Source organism: Phalacrocorax carbo, chromosome 2 (genome assembly GCF_963921805.1).
Source record: "Phalacrocorax carbo chromosome 2, bPhaCar2.1, whole genome shotgun sequence".
NCBI lineage: Eukaryota > Metazoa > Chordata > Aves > Suliformes > Phalacrocoracidae > Phalacrocorax > Phalacrocorax carbo.
The window spans coordinates 384,681-400,788 of NC_087514.1; the positions used below are offsets into that span (position 1 = coordinate 384,681).

The window sequence follows — 16,108 nt, forward strand, 5'->3', positions numbered from 1 at the left end:
CTCGGCCGGCGGCGGGGCCTCGCGCTGCGTCGGCTTGCGGGCCGGGACCGCGTCCTGGCCCTGGCCCTCAGCCCCAGTGATGATGGCGACGAGGAGGGCGATCATCTCCGAGATGGTGACCGTCCCCGCCTTGTACTTGCGGAGGAGGTCCTGGCGCCGGTGGTCGGGGACGTAGCGGGAGAAGAGGAGCTCCCAGACGGTGACGCTCTGGCCCTGGAAGAGCCCCACGCTGACGGTGGTGCGGGCGTCCTGCAGGGCTTTCCGGGCGTCCTCGGTCAGCTGGTAGAGCACGGAGCCCTTGTCCATCAGCTGGAGCATGAGCAGCCCCGTGTCCGGGTCGGGCACGCAGCGGCGGAGGAGCTGCATGTAGGTGAGGTTCTCGTGGGTGTTGGGGTCGAAGAAGCCCTTGGTGTCGTCGGTGGGGTCGGAGAGGATCTGGTTCATCTCCTGGTCAAAGTAGCCGCGCCGGTAGGCCACCTCCACGGGGAGGCGGTGGCTGTGCACGGGGTCGATGATGCCGCCGGTGGCGATCTGGGCCTCGAGCAGGCGGATGCCGTGCTCCTTGACAATGAGCTCCTTCTTCATGGCCTGGAAGAGGGAGATCTGGTCGCCGGTGTAGGGGTCGGTGTAGCCCGTCACGGCCCTCTCGGCCGACAGGAGCTTCTCGTGCAGCTCGCTGCCCACCAGCCCGGAGGAGACGGCCTCGTCCACGGAGAGCCTCTTGTTGTTGAGGGGGTCAATGACGAAGCCGGTGGCAGCCTGCGCCTCCAGCAGCACCAGGGCCGTGCCCTGCCTCAGGATGCCCTTCCACATGGCCTGGTAGATGGTCATCTTCTCCGCCTGGGCGGGGTCGGCCTTGGAGGGCACCAGCACGCCAGCGATGCAGCCCGTGCCGTCCAGGTAGCGCTTGACGGAGGCCATTTCCGTCACCTCCTCCACCGTCTTGGAGCCCTGGACGAGGTCGGCCAGCGTGTCCTTGTCGATGATGCCCGAGTCCACCAGGTCCGAGGCGGTCACCTGCCTCCTGAGGCCCGTGAATTTCACGTTGCTGCTCCGCTCCACCGCCTCCTCGATGAGGACGGTGAGGAGCCTTGCCAGCTCGTCCAGCGCCAGGCTCCCGGCCCGGACCTTCCCCAGCAGCTCCCGCCTCTTTGCCTCGGAGACGTACTTGGAGAAGAGGAGCTCCCACAGGGAGACCTTCCTGCCGTGGAAGCCGCCCGCCGAGACCTCGACGGTGTGGGACTTCAGGGACCGCTCCAGCTCCAGCTCCCGCTCCCGCTCCAGCTCCCGCTGCGGCTGCTGCTGGGAGCCCATGGCCTCGCCGTTCTCGGCCGGCGGCGGGGCCTCGCGCTGCGTCGGCTTGCGGGCCGGGACCGCGTCCTGGCCCTGGCCCTCAGCCCCAGTGATGATGGCGACGAGGAGGGCGATCATCTCCGAGATGGTGACCGTCCCCGCCTTGTACTTGCGGAGGAGGTCCTGGCGCCGGTGGTCGGGGACGTAGCGGGAGAAGAGGAGCTCCCAGACGGTGACGCTCTGGCCCTGGAAGAGCCCCACGCTGACGGTGGTGCGGGCGTCCTGCAGGGCTTTCCGGGCGTCCTCGGTCAGCTGGTAGAGCACGGAGCCCTTGTCCATCAGCTGGAGCATGAGCAGCCCCGTGTCCGGGTCGGGCACGCAGCGGCGGAGGAGCTGCATGTAGGTGAGGTTCTCGTGGGTGTTGGGGTCGAAGAAGCCCTTGGTGTCGTCGGTGGGGTCGGAGAGGATCTGGTTCATTTCCTGGTCAAAGTAGCCGCGCCGGTAGGCCACCTCCACGGGGAGGCGGTGGCTGTGCACGGGGTCGATGATGCCGCCGGTGGCGATCTGGGCCTCGAGCAGGCGGATGCCGTGCTCCTTGACAATGAGCTCCTTCTTCATGGCCTGGAAGAGGGACATCTTTTGTCCTGTGCAGGGGTGGGTGTAACCTGTCACAGCTCCCTCTGCACAAAGGAGTTTTCTTTGTAGCTCGCTGCCCACCAGCCCGGAGGAGACGGCCTCGTCCACGGAGAGCCTCTTGTTGTTGAGGGGGTCAATGACGAAGCCGGTGGCAGCCTGCGCCTCCAGCAGCACCAGTGCTGTCCCTGGTCTCAGGATGCCCTTCCACATGGCCTGGTAGATGGTCATCTTCTCCGCCTGGGCGGGGTCGGCCTTGGAGGGCACCAGCACGCCAGCGATGCAGCCTGTTCCCTGAAGGTATCTTTTTACACTAGACATTTTTGCTATTTCTTGTGCCGTCTCTTTTCCTTCATTGAGTTTTTCCATTGTTTCTTCTGTAATTATCTCTGCACTAAGAAGTTCTGATGCTGTTATTTGTTGCCTGATACCTTGGAACCAGACATCACTTCTGCCCTCTTCCTTTTCTCTAATTATTTTTAGTATTGTATCAATGATTCCTTGTATAATATGATGGGATTGCTGTTTATATCTTTTCACCAGTTCTTTTCTTTTTTCTTCTGTGATGTATTCAGAACAGAGAAGTTCCCACAGTGATAATATATGTCCTTTGTACTTTCCAACAGGCACTTGTACCTTTGTACGTAATAGGGCATTTTTTGTTTGCTCATCAACATAGAAATAGTCTTCTGCTTTTTTCATGACCTGCAGCATGTGCAATCCAGTATCTATGTCTTTAGAACATCGCTGTAGGAGGTTATTGTAACTGATTTTCTCATGAGTGTTTGGATCTATAAAACCTTTGCTACCATGATCTGGATCAGAAAGCAGGAGAAACATATCATCATCCAAGTATCCGCGCCGGTAGGCCACCTCCACAGGGAGGCGGTGGCTGTGCACAGGGTCAATGATGCCGCCGGTGGCGAGCTGAGCCTCAAGTAGGCGGATGCCGTGCTCCTTGGCTGTTATCTTTTGCCTTATGGCCTGGAACAGGGATATTTTATTTCCTGCATGAGGATCTGTGTATCCTGTCACAGCTTTCTCTGCCAATAGGAGCTTCTTGTGGAAGTTGCTACCCACCAGCCCAGATGAGACAGCCTCATCCACAGAGAGCTTCTTATTTTTCAGTGGGTCAATGAGAAAACCAGTGGCAGCCTGTGCCTCCAGCAGCCCCAGTGCACATTGCTCTGTGAGGAGGCCCTTCTTCAGGGCCTGGTAGATGCTCATCTTCTCTTTCCTTGATGGGAGTAGAACCCCAGCAATGCATCCAGTGCCATCCAAATACCTTTTGATGGTGTCCCTCTTTGTGAGGCTGGCAAGCGTAAGACTCCCATCCTGCAGCTGATCTAGAGTTTTCTTGTCAATTATCTCAGAGTTAAACAATTCTGATATTGACACATCCCCCCGGAGTCCTTTAACCTTGAGGGCTTCTGCTCTTTCCTCTGTATCTTCAATTATTTTGAGGACGAGGGCTATAAGATCTTCCAGTGTGAGGGTTTTGCATTTGTACTGCATCACTAGTTCTTTCCTTTTATGCTCAGAGATGTAATGAGAGCAGAGAATTTCCCAGATGGAAACTGTTTGGTCCTTAAACTTTCCAACTTTCACTTCCAGGGGCTTTGAGCGCAAAACCTGTTTTGTAGACTCATCAATGTAGAAGTACTTTCCTCCTTCCTGTACAACTTGTAGCATGTACAACCCAGTCTCTGAATCTTGGACACACCTCTCCAGGAGCTGCATATAGGTGAGGTTCTCGTGGGTGTTGGGGTCGAAGAAGCCCTTGGTGTCGTCGGTGGGGTCGGAGAGGATCTGGTTCATCTCCTGGTCAAAGTAGCCGCGCTGGTAGGCCACCTCCACGGGGATACGGTGGCTGTGCACAGGGTCGATGATGCCGCCGGTGGCGATCTGGGCCTCGAGCAGGCGGATGCCGTGGCTCTTCACAATCAGTCCTTGGTTCATAGCTTCAAATAGGGACATTGGGGCTTTTGTGTAGGGGTCAGTGTAGCCTGTCACAGCTCTTTCTGCACAGAGTAGCTTTTCAAAAATCTCCCCTCCAATTAGACCTGCAGTTAGTGCTTCCTCCACTGAAAACTTCTTGTTTTTCTCTGGGTCAATGATGTAGCCAGTGGCAGCCTGTGCCTCCAGCAGCACCAGTGCTGTCCCTGGCCTCAGGATGCCCTTCCACATGGCCTGGTAGATGCTCATCTTCTCATTGCTTGGCTGTATAAGGACCCCTGCTATGAAATTGCTGCCCTCCAGGTACCTGCGGACAGAGTCCATTTCAGTGACTTCTTTGACTGTTTTCTTCCCCTGGTTGAGCTCATCAAGGGTTTTTTTGTCTATCAGTTGAGACTGGAAGAGGTCACTGGCAGATACTCTTTTCCGTAGGCCCTTGAATGCAAACCTCTTGCCTTGTGTCTCAGTCTCTTTGATGATTGTGGTGACAATTGTTATGATTTCACGTAGCACTTCGGTATTCTCATCTTTGTACTTTTGCACCAGCTCTCTTCTCTTGCTGTCTGAGAGGTATTCCGAGTTGACAAGGTCCCAGACTGACACTGTCTGTCCTTTGAACCGCCCTACGTTGACACAAACAGTCACAGATTTCAGCACCTCCATGGTTTGTTCATCCACACAGAACATCGCATTTTCTGACAGAGGAAGGAGCCAGAGATCTGACTCAGCCTCATGAATGCACCTGTCCTTCAGCTGCTGGTAGGTCATGTTCTCCTTTGTGTTTGGATCAAAGAAGACTTTGGTGTTGTCATTGATCTGCGAGAGGGTTCGGTTCAGGTCCTCATCGAAAAAGCCGTATCTGCATGCAGCCTGGAGTGGAAGGTGGTGGTGGTGAATGGGATCAATGACCCCTCCTGTGGCCAGCTGGGCCTCTAGCAAGGGAACAGCATCTTCCAGGGGAATCAGCTCCTTCCTGAGTGCTTGGCATAGTGAGATGGAGCTGCCCGTGTAGGGGTCTGTGTAGCCGGTCACTGCCCTCTCAGCTAGAAGGAGTTTCTCGGTGAGCTCTTCACCCACAACAGCTGCTTTGACAGCATCCTTCACGCTGAGTCTCTGGTTTGTTGCTAGGTCAGTTAGGTATCCTGTGGCTGCCTGAGCTTCTAGCAGCTTCAGCGCAGCCCCAGGGAGGAGGAGATTGGTTTTCATGGCATCGTAAAAGCTCATCCTCTTTTTGGATGCCTCTATGAATACCCCGGCAATGCTGCCTGTGCCTTGCAAGTACATCTTCACACTCTCCATCGCAGCCACTTCCTCAGGAGTTCTTATGCCTTGAGCCAGTTCTTCAAATGTCTTCTCAGTAATGATGCCAGCATCCAGCAGCCAGACTGCAGGGACGCTGCCCCGCAAGCCTCCCAAGGTGATGCGGGTGCGGGCTTTCGTTTCCATCTCCCCAACCAGTCTGAGCACAAGAGCAACCAGCTGCTGCAGAGACATTTCCTCAGACCGCAACCTCTCCACGAAGTCACTCCTCTGCTCCTCAGTGAAATACCCAGAGTGGATTAGCTCCCAGAGGGAGACCCCTTTTTCCTTCACCACAGTTTCCTTAAAAATCTGTTGGATTTGTTTGTCGGTGTAGGCAGGAGCGGCTGTCTGTGTCAGAGGCAGCAAGTGGAAGCCAGAGATCTCATCCTTCTGGCAGCGCTTGATTAGCTCAGCATAGGTCACGGTCTCTTTGCTGTCTGGGACGCAGAAGGCTCTGTTGTTGTCACTGGGCTTAGAAAGGGCCTTGCTTGTGTCCTCATCTAGGCACCCTCGCTTCTGGGCAGATTCTACAGGGATATAGTGGCCGCATGTTGGGTCAATGATGCCTCCTGTAGCCATCTGCACCTCCATCAACTGCATGGCCTGTTTGTCAGCAATCAAGCCCTTCTTCATCGCCTGGAAGAGTGGTATCTTCTTGCCAGTGAAAGGATCTTTATAGCCTGTTACAGCACCTTCCGCATGCTGCAGCTTCTCATGGACTTCTGGCCCAATGACTCCCTCCTTGACAGCATCATCCACACAAAGTTTCTGGTTGTTCACTGGGTCAATGATGAAGCCTGTGGCAGCCTGGGCCTCTAGCAGTGGGAGGGCTACTCCTGGCACCATGATGTTTCTCTTCATGGCCTCATAAATGCTTATCCTCTGCTTTGATGGCTGGAGTACTATCCCCCCAATGCTGCCAGAGCCATAGAGGTACTTTCTGACAGAGTCCATGTGCAGGACTTCCTCTGGTGTGACGGACCCCTCCAACACCTTCTCAAACAGGGCCTTGTCAATGACGCCTGTTTCCATCAGGTGGTAAGCGCTGACACTGCCTCTCATGGCTGGGAACTTGATGGGGGCCCATTTTTTCATCTCCTCCTCTAACATGATTCGAATTTGCTCCAGGGTGAGCTTCCTCAGCTGGTAGTGGTTGAATATCTCTCGGCGCCTCCCCTCGCTGAAGTACTCAGAGTTCAGCAGGTCCCACACAGAGACCTTCTCCCCCCGCAACCTTCCAAACCTGACCGGCAGCCAGGAGCTTCTGAACACCCGTCTGGTGGCATCATCGATGAACTGGCGCTTCCTGCTATTCAGAGGAAGGAGGCAGAGCCCAGTGGATGGCTCTGTGATGCACTTCTCCTTCAGCTGCAGGTAGGTGAGGTTCTCGTGAGTGTTGGGGTCGAAGAAGCCCTTGGTGTCATCACTGGGATCAGAAAGGATTAAGTTCATCTTCTTGTCAAAGTAGCCGCGCCGGTAGGCCACCTCCACGGGAATGCGGTGGCTGTGCACGGGGTCGATGATGCCGCCGGTGGCGATCTGGGCCTCGAGCAGGCGGATAGCGTGCTCCTTGACAATGAGCTCCTTCTTCATGGCCTGGAAGAGGGAGATCTTGTTCCCTGAGTAAGGATCTCTGTAGCCGGTGACTGATTTCTCTGCAGTCAGCAGCTTGTCATAAACATCTGGGCCAATGATGTTCGCTCTTAACGCCTCATCCACAGAATACCTTTTGTTGGCAGCTGGGTCGATGATGAATCCAGTAGCAGCCTGTGCCTCCAGGAGGATCAGTGATGTTCCTGGCCTTAAAAGACCTCTGCGCTTGCCCTGGTAGATGCTGATCTTCTCCTGGGAGTCAGGAAGCAGAAGTCCACCAATGCTACCTGTCCCTTGCAGGTACTTCTTGACAGTGTCCATGCTGACAACTTCTTTGGCTGATGTTTCTCCCTCCTTCAGTTTCTTAAACAAATCTTTGTTAATGATTTCAGAGCTCAGGAGCTGGTCAGCTGTCACCCGGTCCCTCAGTCCTTCAAAGGTGACATTAGCAGTGGAAACCACTTCCTCGATGGTGGCACTGACTGCCTTACCCAATTCTTCTGTAGAGAGTGTTCCTGCAAGGTACCGCTGGGCGAGAGCAGCTCTTTGCTCACTCTGGATGTAGTCTGAGAAGAGGAGTTTCCAGAGAGACACCGACTTTCCCTTGAATTTACCTAAAGCAATGGGTATCCATGTGTTTTCCAGAGCTGTTTGGGTCCCATGGTCAAAGAAGAGGCGGGTTCCCTCAGATCCTTCTTTGCTGTCTCCACCAAGTGGCAGCAGAAGGAGCCCCGTGTTGGGATCGGTGACACAGCGCTTGAGCAGGTCTGCGTAGATCAGCTTCTCCTTGGAGCTGGGGTCGAAGAACCCTTTCATGTCATCAGTAGGACTGGAGAGGAGCTGTCTTGTGGCCTCGTCCAGGTACCCCCACTTGCAAGCTGTCTCTGTGGGGACACGGAGGTGCCTGCCTGGAGCAATTATACCCCCTGTGGCCATCTGAGCCTCCAGAAGGCAAATGCCATGGTCCTTGGGGATAAAGCCCTTCCTGATGGCTTGGAACAGAGAGAGCATTTCTCCAGTGTAGGGGTCGTTGTATCCAGTGATGGTCCTCTCAGCTGAAGACAGTTTCTCATGAAGCTCTGGGCCGATGAGACCGACCCTGACAGCTTCATCAACTGAGTAGCTTTTGTTCTTTATGGGGTCTGTCAGGCTGCCGGTGGAGGCCTGGACTTGCAGGAGCATCAGAGCAGCACCAGGCATGAGGAGATGCTCTCTCAGTGCTTGGTAAAGGCTCTTCCGCTCACTGGAAGGCAGGACAACACCAGCCACGCTCCTTGTTCCATGCAGGAACTGCTGAACGTAGTCATTCTCTGCTACTTCCTGGGCAGAAACTCTTCCCTCCTCAAGATCTCTGAACATGTCAGGGCTGATGATGCCAGAGTCCAGCAGATCCCTACTGCTCACCCTCCCTCCCAGCCCTGGAAACGTGATTTGCAGGGGCAAGAGGAGGAAGCCTGAGGCCGGATCAACAACACACCTCTTTATAAGCTCCATATAAGTGACCCTCTGCATGGTACTGGGGTTGAGAAACCCTTTGTTGTCCTCACTGCTGGGGTCAGAGAGGAGCTGTCTCATCTCTTCATCTAAATATCCCTTCTCACAGGCAACATCTGCTGGCAGCCGGCAGCCAGTGGCTGGGTCAATGATGCCTCCGGTTGCAATCTGGGCCTCTAGCAGCCGAGTACCTTGCTCCCTCCCGATCAGGTCTTTCTGGACCGCCTGGTAGAGGGAGATCTTCTCTTCTGTGTAGGGGTCCACAAAGCCAGTAGCAGCTTTCTCTGCAGAGAGCAGCCTCTCCTTCAGCTCTAGCCCCACCAGCCCCAGCTGCACGGCTTCTGCTACAGAGACATGCCTGTTCTTCACCGGGTCAGTGATGAAGCCTGTGGCTGCCTGGGCCTCGAGAAGATAGAGCGCCGAATCCAAACTCAGAAGATGCTCTCTGGTGGCATCATAAAAGCTCATTATCTTCTTTGAAGCCTCTACGTACACTCCAGCAATGCTGCTGGCTACCTCTGAGGGCTCACTAGAAGCATCCATCGCCACCACGCCCCTGTCAGCTGCTTTTTTCTGTTTGCAAGGCAGTATGTCCTGGCCCAAGTGGTTTCCTCCTGGCATGTCTTCCTGGTGGGCGATGGGGGCAGCATGGCCATTCACTGCTGGCTTGCTCTCCATCCTACCGCTGCACTCCTTTCACACCTGCCAAGACTCTCTGGAGAGAGGGGAGAGAATAGGAAAGCTCAGTGAGAAATCAACTTTTTTATGGTTTGCATACTAAATACAGGGAAAGAAGGACAAAGAACTGGTTCACAGGCAGGAGGGAGCAACAGCCAAAGGCTGAGCATGTTCAGGGCAGTGTGCGTGCCCCTGTCCCTGACACGCTGAGCCAGACCTGCCACCCTCTCCTTTCTGAGCTAGACTTGCTGGGTGCACCAGGACATCTCAGCATGAGAGAGTGGAGCAGAAGCACCAGCAGGACCCGTGGAGCACTGGGCTCAGGCAAGCCTGGCTCCTGTGAGGCGTAAAGCCCCCATGAGTTGTCACATGCATTTGACCACCAGTCTGTGCAGGGCTTGCCTCTGCATAGAAGCCTTGTGCAGTGCTTCAAAGTCCTGGAGGGCAGCTGGGCTTGGGGCAAAACACCAGCCAAAACCAGCAACCCCCAGGGAGTACCAGCACTCACTCAGGCTGCTGCTGACACTGGCACAGGGATGAGCAAACTCTGAGCCAGCGTGGAAAGGCTGCTCCCCTCTGCCAGGGAGAGGGGGGTCAGGCCGCTCCCCTGGCACACTCCCCACAGCAGCACCCATCAAGCAGGGGCTGGAAGCAGGGGCAGGAGCTGCCACACACCCACAAGAAGCCCCAGAGGCCCTTTCTCTGATTCCCACTGCTGCACTGAAATGGGGTATCTGCCCTCCTTGTGTTGCTCAGAAAGCACGGGGGTTGGGCCAGCAGAAGGAGATGCGGTAGATGCAGCAGGCCACACTAAGAGCACACAGATCTGCATGCCTGCACTCATGTTTGAAAAGCGTCTGGGCACACTGGGATCAACCACAATACAGCCATTCTACAGTCAAGTTATGGTGCCGGAGGGCGTATGAGGCTGTTGGGCACCGAGCCGTGCACACCAGAAGGCTGGAGGGCACTTGGGGCTGGTTATGGGCTGCGCAGAGGTCTGGGAGCTGTGGTCAGTGGGCATCCGTGCCTGGCACCCGTCAGTCCTCGGACTGGAAGCTGGTCCTGCAGCAGGAGACTGCGGGGTTGAAGCAGGTTTGAGGAGAGAGGGGGCTGGCCCTGCTGCGCCTGGGCAGCAGAGACGGCTCTTATTCCCTTGTGAGTCCCATCCCTTAACGCAGAGTCCCTGGCACCAGTGCGGTGGGGTGAGCCAGGGCTGGACCGGCCCCACGGAGGCAGGTGGGACCAAGAACGAAGTGCTGTGGCAGGCTGAGGACCCCGCTTGCCCACGCTCCCGCAGCTGAGCTGGCTGGGTAGCGGTGCTGCCCGCCAGCGTCTCTGGACCCAGTTGCAAGGACCCAACCGGAGCAGGGCTACCCTGTGGTACGCACCGCTGTACGTGGAGGCAGAGGGGAAGGGCGCTGGCACAGCAGCCCCAGGGAGAGCCGGCGACACGCTGACCCTCCTGCAGTGGTCGCACTGAGCGGGGATGGTGTGGACCAGCCGTATCTCGCTGCCTACACTGGCACTGGGGTGTGAATCCTGCCTGGGGCTCACAGACCTACATCCTTCCCCTTGCCGCCGGTGCAAACACACCAGGGAGCGCAGAGCAATGTGCCAGTGCCAAGCCCAGGGCCCTGCTCACCACGGCCCAGGGTCTCCAGGGGGGCTCTGTGCATCCAGCTCAGCTCCTGTGTGCCCACTCCAGCTCGCCCCGCGCCAGGCCAGCACCTTTTCCTTGCCAGGGCTCCTCTGTCCCAGCCGTGCTCCAAGCTCGCTGCCCGTTCTGGGGGAAAGGTCCCAAGAGGCGCCGGCTCCGTCCGCCCCGTGATGTCAGCGCGAGTGCAGCCACGCGGGCTTGGATCTGCCCAGGCAATGCTGTTTGTTTGTGCAAGTTCAGGATTGCACCTGGCTCTGGTGCCAAGAGGTGGGGACGGCGGGCAGGACAGCCACGGGGTGCTGCTCCTGCTGCTGGGAAGGGCCGTCCTGAGCCACTCTGCGTGAGGGGAGGAGGAGAGCAGAGTCGGGACTCGGGGGTCTCTGCCTGGTGGGGGGCTGCTGGAGGGGAGAGCAAGGGGCCCTGCCTTGCAGGGCTGTCTCCTCCGTCCCCCAGCCTCACGCTGGGTGAACGCACTCGCACATGCTGGTGCCGGGCAGCCCTGTGCCTGGTGCCACACACACAATGGGGCTGGCAGCACCTCACCAGCAGCTCTGCCCACCACGGTCCTGGGGCCGTGCCGCCCTGCAGGGCAGGGAAAGCTGCTCCCAGCCCCGCAGCCCTTTCCTGGCAGAGAGATGCTGGGTTAGATGGCTCAGGCTGTGCCACACTCGGGGGGAGCTGGGTTCAGCATGGCTCTGCCGTGGGCTCAGGGGTGGGCAGTGCCAGTGCAGCTGCAGTATCTGGAGAGCCCCAGGCAGATCCCCACACACCCCAGACCCGAGCCGGCCACTGGCACCAGAGCACAGAGGGCATTTGGGCACTGCCACCTGTAACACTACAGCAGCTTGAAATCCCAATTCCCAGCAGGGCTGGGGGGCCAGGGGTAGGAACCCCCTGGGTTTGAGGTGGGCACGGGAGGAGGCAGGGGGCGTGTGGACAGAGGAAGGACTCTTCTCCCTTTAGTCAGAAAACGTCAGCACTGTGGAAACTTTTAGTAACCGACTCTGCCTCCAAAGCCAGGGAGATTCCTGGCGGAGGTTCAGGCACTGGCACCTGCAGCCCTCCCTGGGGCCACGGTCTCTCCCTGACGCGGGCAGCTCTCCTTGGCAGCCGCAATCACTGCTCCACGCCTTTCACTTTTGGCTGCATCAGAAAATGTGTTGGTGCTGGCGTGAGCCGCGGCTCTGGACGGCGCTGCGCAGCCCCTCCGCACCCACCGGCGCGGCAAGCCCGCACACACCTCCCTGCCCGCGTGAGTCACCGCGGAGGCTCTTCCTCGTACACCCAGTGCTCGGGTGAGCATTGCAGATACGTCCCGTGTCCCGCGGGACGACCCCGTGCATCTGCACCCTCGGGGTGCACCAACAGGCCTGCACCGGCTCTGGAGGGAGAGGCTGCTGGGGGCTGTGGGGAGGGACTGGGAGAAGGGACAGGTTTTACTGGCAGAGTGGGAGGCATGGTTTCAGGAAGAGGGTGGTGGAGGGGAAGGGCAGCAGAGCGTTGGGGAGCTCTGTGCGGTGGACTCTGGTGGGACAGCCTGAAGTTGGGCGTGTTTCAGGGGGAGGGAATACAGTAGAGGGGTCGTCTGGGGCAGTGAGGGAAGGGTGATAGGGACAGGCAAAGGCAGGGTAGCTGGCGCACATTTGGGGACCATGGTCTGAGTGGGGCTGGGGGGGACAACCCAGCCCCTGCCTGCCTGGCTGCTGCAGAGCAGGGGACACAGTGCCTGGCTCCCACCAATGGCCGGTGGCAGACAGGCTCCTACCTGCTGACCTGCCCAGTTAGGTGCCTGGGTTAGGGTTAGGGTTCTGCTCCTTGGCTGCAGCTGTGGGATGGGGCTGCACCCTGCCCACAGCAGGCAATCCCACAGCACCATGTACCTACTGCACTGGGTACCATGGAACGGTGCTGCCAGTCCCCTGCATGTCCTGGCCCACTACCTGCCCCTTCCTCGGCACCTGCCGCCCCGCTGAGCCCCACTGTGCCTGTCAGAGCATGGCATAGCTGCCGCCCCACTGAGACCCGCCATGCCCATGGAAGCACAACACAACTGCCGCCCCGCCAAGCCCCGCTGTGCCCGTCGGAGCACAGGCAGCCAGGACAGCACAGACCTCCTGCTGGAAGCCGTCCTACCCACATGGTCACGGCCCCCTGTCCCGCTCCTGGGGCATGCCAGGATGAGGGACCAGCATCCTCCCGCTGTGCTCAGCCACGAGGGCTGGCAGTGCCCAGAGGGCCACAGCACCGTGACGCTGTTGCCCTACCCCCACTGTCCCACCCCGGCACGTGGCTGCTGCCCAGCCAGAGCGGTGGGCGCGGACAATGCCGCGTTCCTCGCATGCCCTCAGTCCACCGTGGCCCCCAGCACGGACCCGTGATGCCCAGGCAGGCCCCTCTCCGTCAGACCTCTCCTACCTGCCCGCGGTGGTCGCTGGATGGGCTCGCCTGGCAGGTGCCCCCAGTCCCGCTGCTTTGCCGCTGCTTCCTGGGACCAGAGCACGTTTAAAGCCTTGCCCTTCCCCGCCCCTGGGGATGACACACCGGCCCAGCCCTGCCAGAAACCTGCGGGCCAGCCCTCCTCATGTCTCCCCACGGCTCCCTCTGGGTGCCCGTGTCCCCCCTTGCAGGGGGACCAGCCACACTCGGCCCCTGCAGCCTCGTCACCGCCCTCCCTGCACCGTGTCCCTGCGGGTGCAGGAGTGGGACAGGGCTGTGAGCAGGGGCAAGGGGTTCACCAGTCCCAAAACGGCCGCAGTGTGGGCAGGTGGTCCCGCCCCAGCAGGCAGCCATTTGCTTGGGCGGTGCCCTCTGCAAAGGAGGCATGAGAAAGTGGGGAGAGACCTCCACGGGGCCAGTGTGCCTATGCTGCTCTCATCCCCAGCAGCCTCTCACCCTCCTCTCCGTCGCCTTGTCCTGGTGACAGCTCCCACGCAGCTCCTCTCCCATAGCAGCCCCTGCAGCCCTCCCCACCCAAGCCTGCTGCGTGTCCATTTCCCATCGAATCGGCTGTGCCACAGTGTTTATTTGTCCAGACCCTGGGCTGTAGCTGCAGCGCTGACAGACCCCAGACTTCCAGCTGCGGGCCTGACCCTGGCACCACTGCAGATGGGTGGAGAGGGGGACCCTTCCCTGCTCCCCCAACATTGCCCATATCACTGGGTGTGTATGTGGAGCCTGAATTGCCCAAAACATGCCTCAGCCACCCCGTTGCCACCTGAGCTACCCAAACACCCCTGCCCTGACTGTGTCACCAGCCCCACACCCTCTTCCTGGACCCTGCACCCAGCCCCACACCCAGCTCCCTGCTCCACCCCGAGCACCCCTCTCCTCCCCCTGGTGCCATGGGTGCTTGGTGGGCCCCAAAAAAGCAGCACATGGGGAAGGGGATCTCTGGGGCCACCGGGCACTGTGGGGTTGCCCTGCAGCCCCCTCCCACTGCCAGCGCTGCAGGGCAATGTGCTGAGGGAGGGATGCGCACGGCTTGGGAAAGATGTTTATGGTGTGTGGGAGTGTGTTGTCTGGAGAGCTGCCGGTATCCAGGCACAGGGCTGGCCGGGCAAGCCTGCGGCGTGGCCCAGCGCGGTCCGGTGGGCACACAGCCCTGGCGCCTGCTGCGGGTGCGGCCAACCCCGGCAAGTGGTGGCGCACACCTTGTGGAGGGGCATTCCCCTGTGACAGGCACGGCCGAATACCCAGGCAGGAGCCCCCTCTGTGCCCGCTGCTTGGGCAGCGCCAAGCTGGTGGTCCCGGGAGGGCAGAGGGACCCTCAGGGGGGTGTCACACCAGAGCAGCTGGGGCCGAGAGAAGGGCTGGCCTGGATGATGTCCCAGAACCGTGGGGCAATGTCCGAACAAGGGCAGCATCCGTGGGGGCAGTGAGAGGGGCGGGGGCTGTGTCTATCCTGGCAGGGCTGGCAGCCGCTGCCATACCTGTCCCTGTTCCTGTGGCACATGGGGAGGAGGTTGCGTCCCAGAAAGCAGCGTGGGTTTCTGATGGCTACACGGGCATTGTTACAGCTCTCGGAGGGCGACACTCCCGGGAGGTGCTGGGGAGCCTTAATCCAAAGGCAAACAGGGATGAGCATTCGACGACGACGCAGAGGGCTCAGCACGCTGGAGCAGTGCCATCACCGCAGAGCTCGCTGCTGGTCAGGCTGCGGAGGTGCCGACCCGCTCACGCTCGCACCCTCCAGCGGGGTCTGGGCCCGCAGGGCCCCCCTGCAGCCTCCCCACGCCCTGCCGGCCCGCGCCAGGAGCGGGGACGGCCCCCGGGGCCGCAGCGGGGCCAGGCACGGAGACAGCCGGGGAGCCTGGCACGGGTGGCTGATGGTCATCGACTCCCTGCCTTGCTGCAGGGACAGGCAGGAGGGGGACCTCGGGCCCCTGCTCACACAGGAACCGGTGCACCGTGCTGGGTTGTTCTGTGCTACGCCTGCCGACACTGTTTTGCTTTTGCCTTCTTGGGCACTCCGCCCAAAGGCAGAGGAAAGGGTCTGGTTACGGTAATTAGCAGTAATGTGTGGTTGCAATTTGTGCGTACGCATTCGAACTAACCATATGTGGCTTAACCAAAGCATCTCAGCTACGTACAAAGACAAGGAGCAGACCAGCCTGGGCACCTCTCCCCAGCCCGTGGGCAGCCGTGGCTTGCACTGGAGGTGGCTGCTGGCTCCCGGGAGCCTCGGAGGCACCTTGTTGTGCCGGCTGCTGAGCCAGCCAGGCCACGGAGCTGTTTGCTGCAGGGAAGGGGCAAGCCCAGAGGCGCAGGCATCGGGACGCAGTTGCTCAGTGTTGCAGGAGTCACCCCACAGCGGGAAAGCCCACGTGGGTGGGTTTGTGGGGATGGCTGACCGAGCTGGGTGTCAGGGTGCGCTGCCGGAGCCAGCCATACCCAGGTGCTGGCAGAGGCTGTGGGAAGGGCGCTGCACCCAAGCAGGAGCGGCAGGGGCTTGCTTAGAGCCGGCAGAGAGCTGCAGTGGGTCCCGGACAGGGGGCTCGCAGCCGTCACTGCATGCTGCCATCTGCGGGCCCAGCAGCTGCTGCTCTCCTCACTGCAAACCACGCTGCCACCGGCCGGGCTCCCCTCCCGCCAGGACACACCACCCAATGCCTCCAGTGCAGCCCCCAGCGTGGGGCAGCCCACTCTGCTCGCCCGTGCTGCCATGTCCGTCCATTCCCGCTGCCAGCAGTCCGGGCCCACGGACACCCCGAGGTCCAGCCCCATCCCAGGCAGCCCAGCTGTGCCCCAGGCCAGCAGCAAAGGGTGCAGCCCCATGGATCCAGGGGCTCCGAGGGGCCCTGGGCACTGCTGGTGGCACCAGCGGGATGGCAGGGGCAGCAGGAGGAGGATGGCCCAGCTCAGCACGAGTCACTGCGCTCCCCACACCACACCGAGGAAGGGGTGAGGCGGTGCAGGAGCGCAGCCCATTGCTTGCTGGGACAAACCATGCTGGGGCTCGGGCCAGACGCTGAGCTCAGCGCCAGGAGATGCCTGCTGGGG

General features: G+C 59.7%; 1 protein-coding gene across 1 annotated transcript in view; it reads right to left on the bottom strand.

Annotated features, from left to right (window-relative positions):
- The window catches only part of EPPK1 (epiplakin 1), an 11,995-nt gene extending 3,046 nt beyond the window's left edge, over positions 1-8,949 (bottom strand). The window contains exon 1 of the mRNA XM_064445331.1: positions 49-8,949. Coding sequence (XP_064301401.1) covers positions 49-8,949 — 8,901 coding nt within the window. The remainder of the gene's footprint in view (positions 1-48) is intronic.
- Between the last annotated feature and the right edge of the window lie 7,159 nt (positions 8,950-16,108).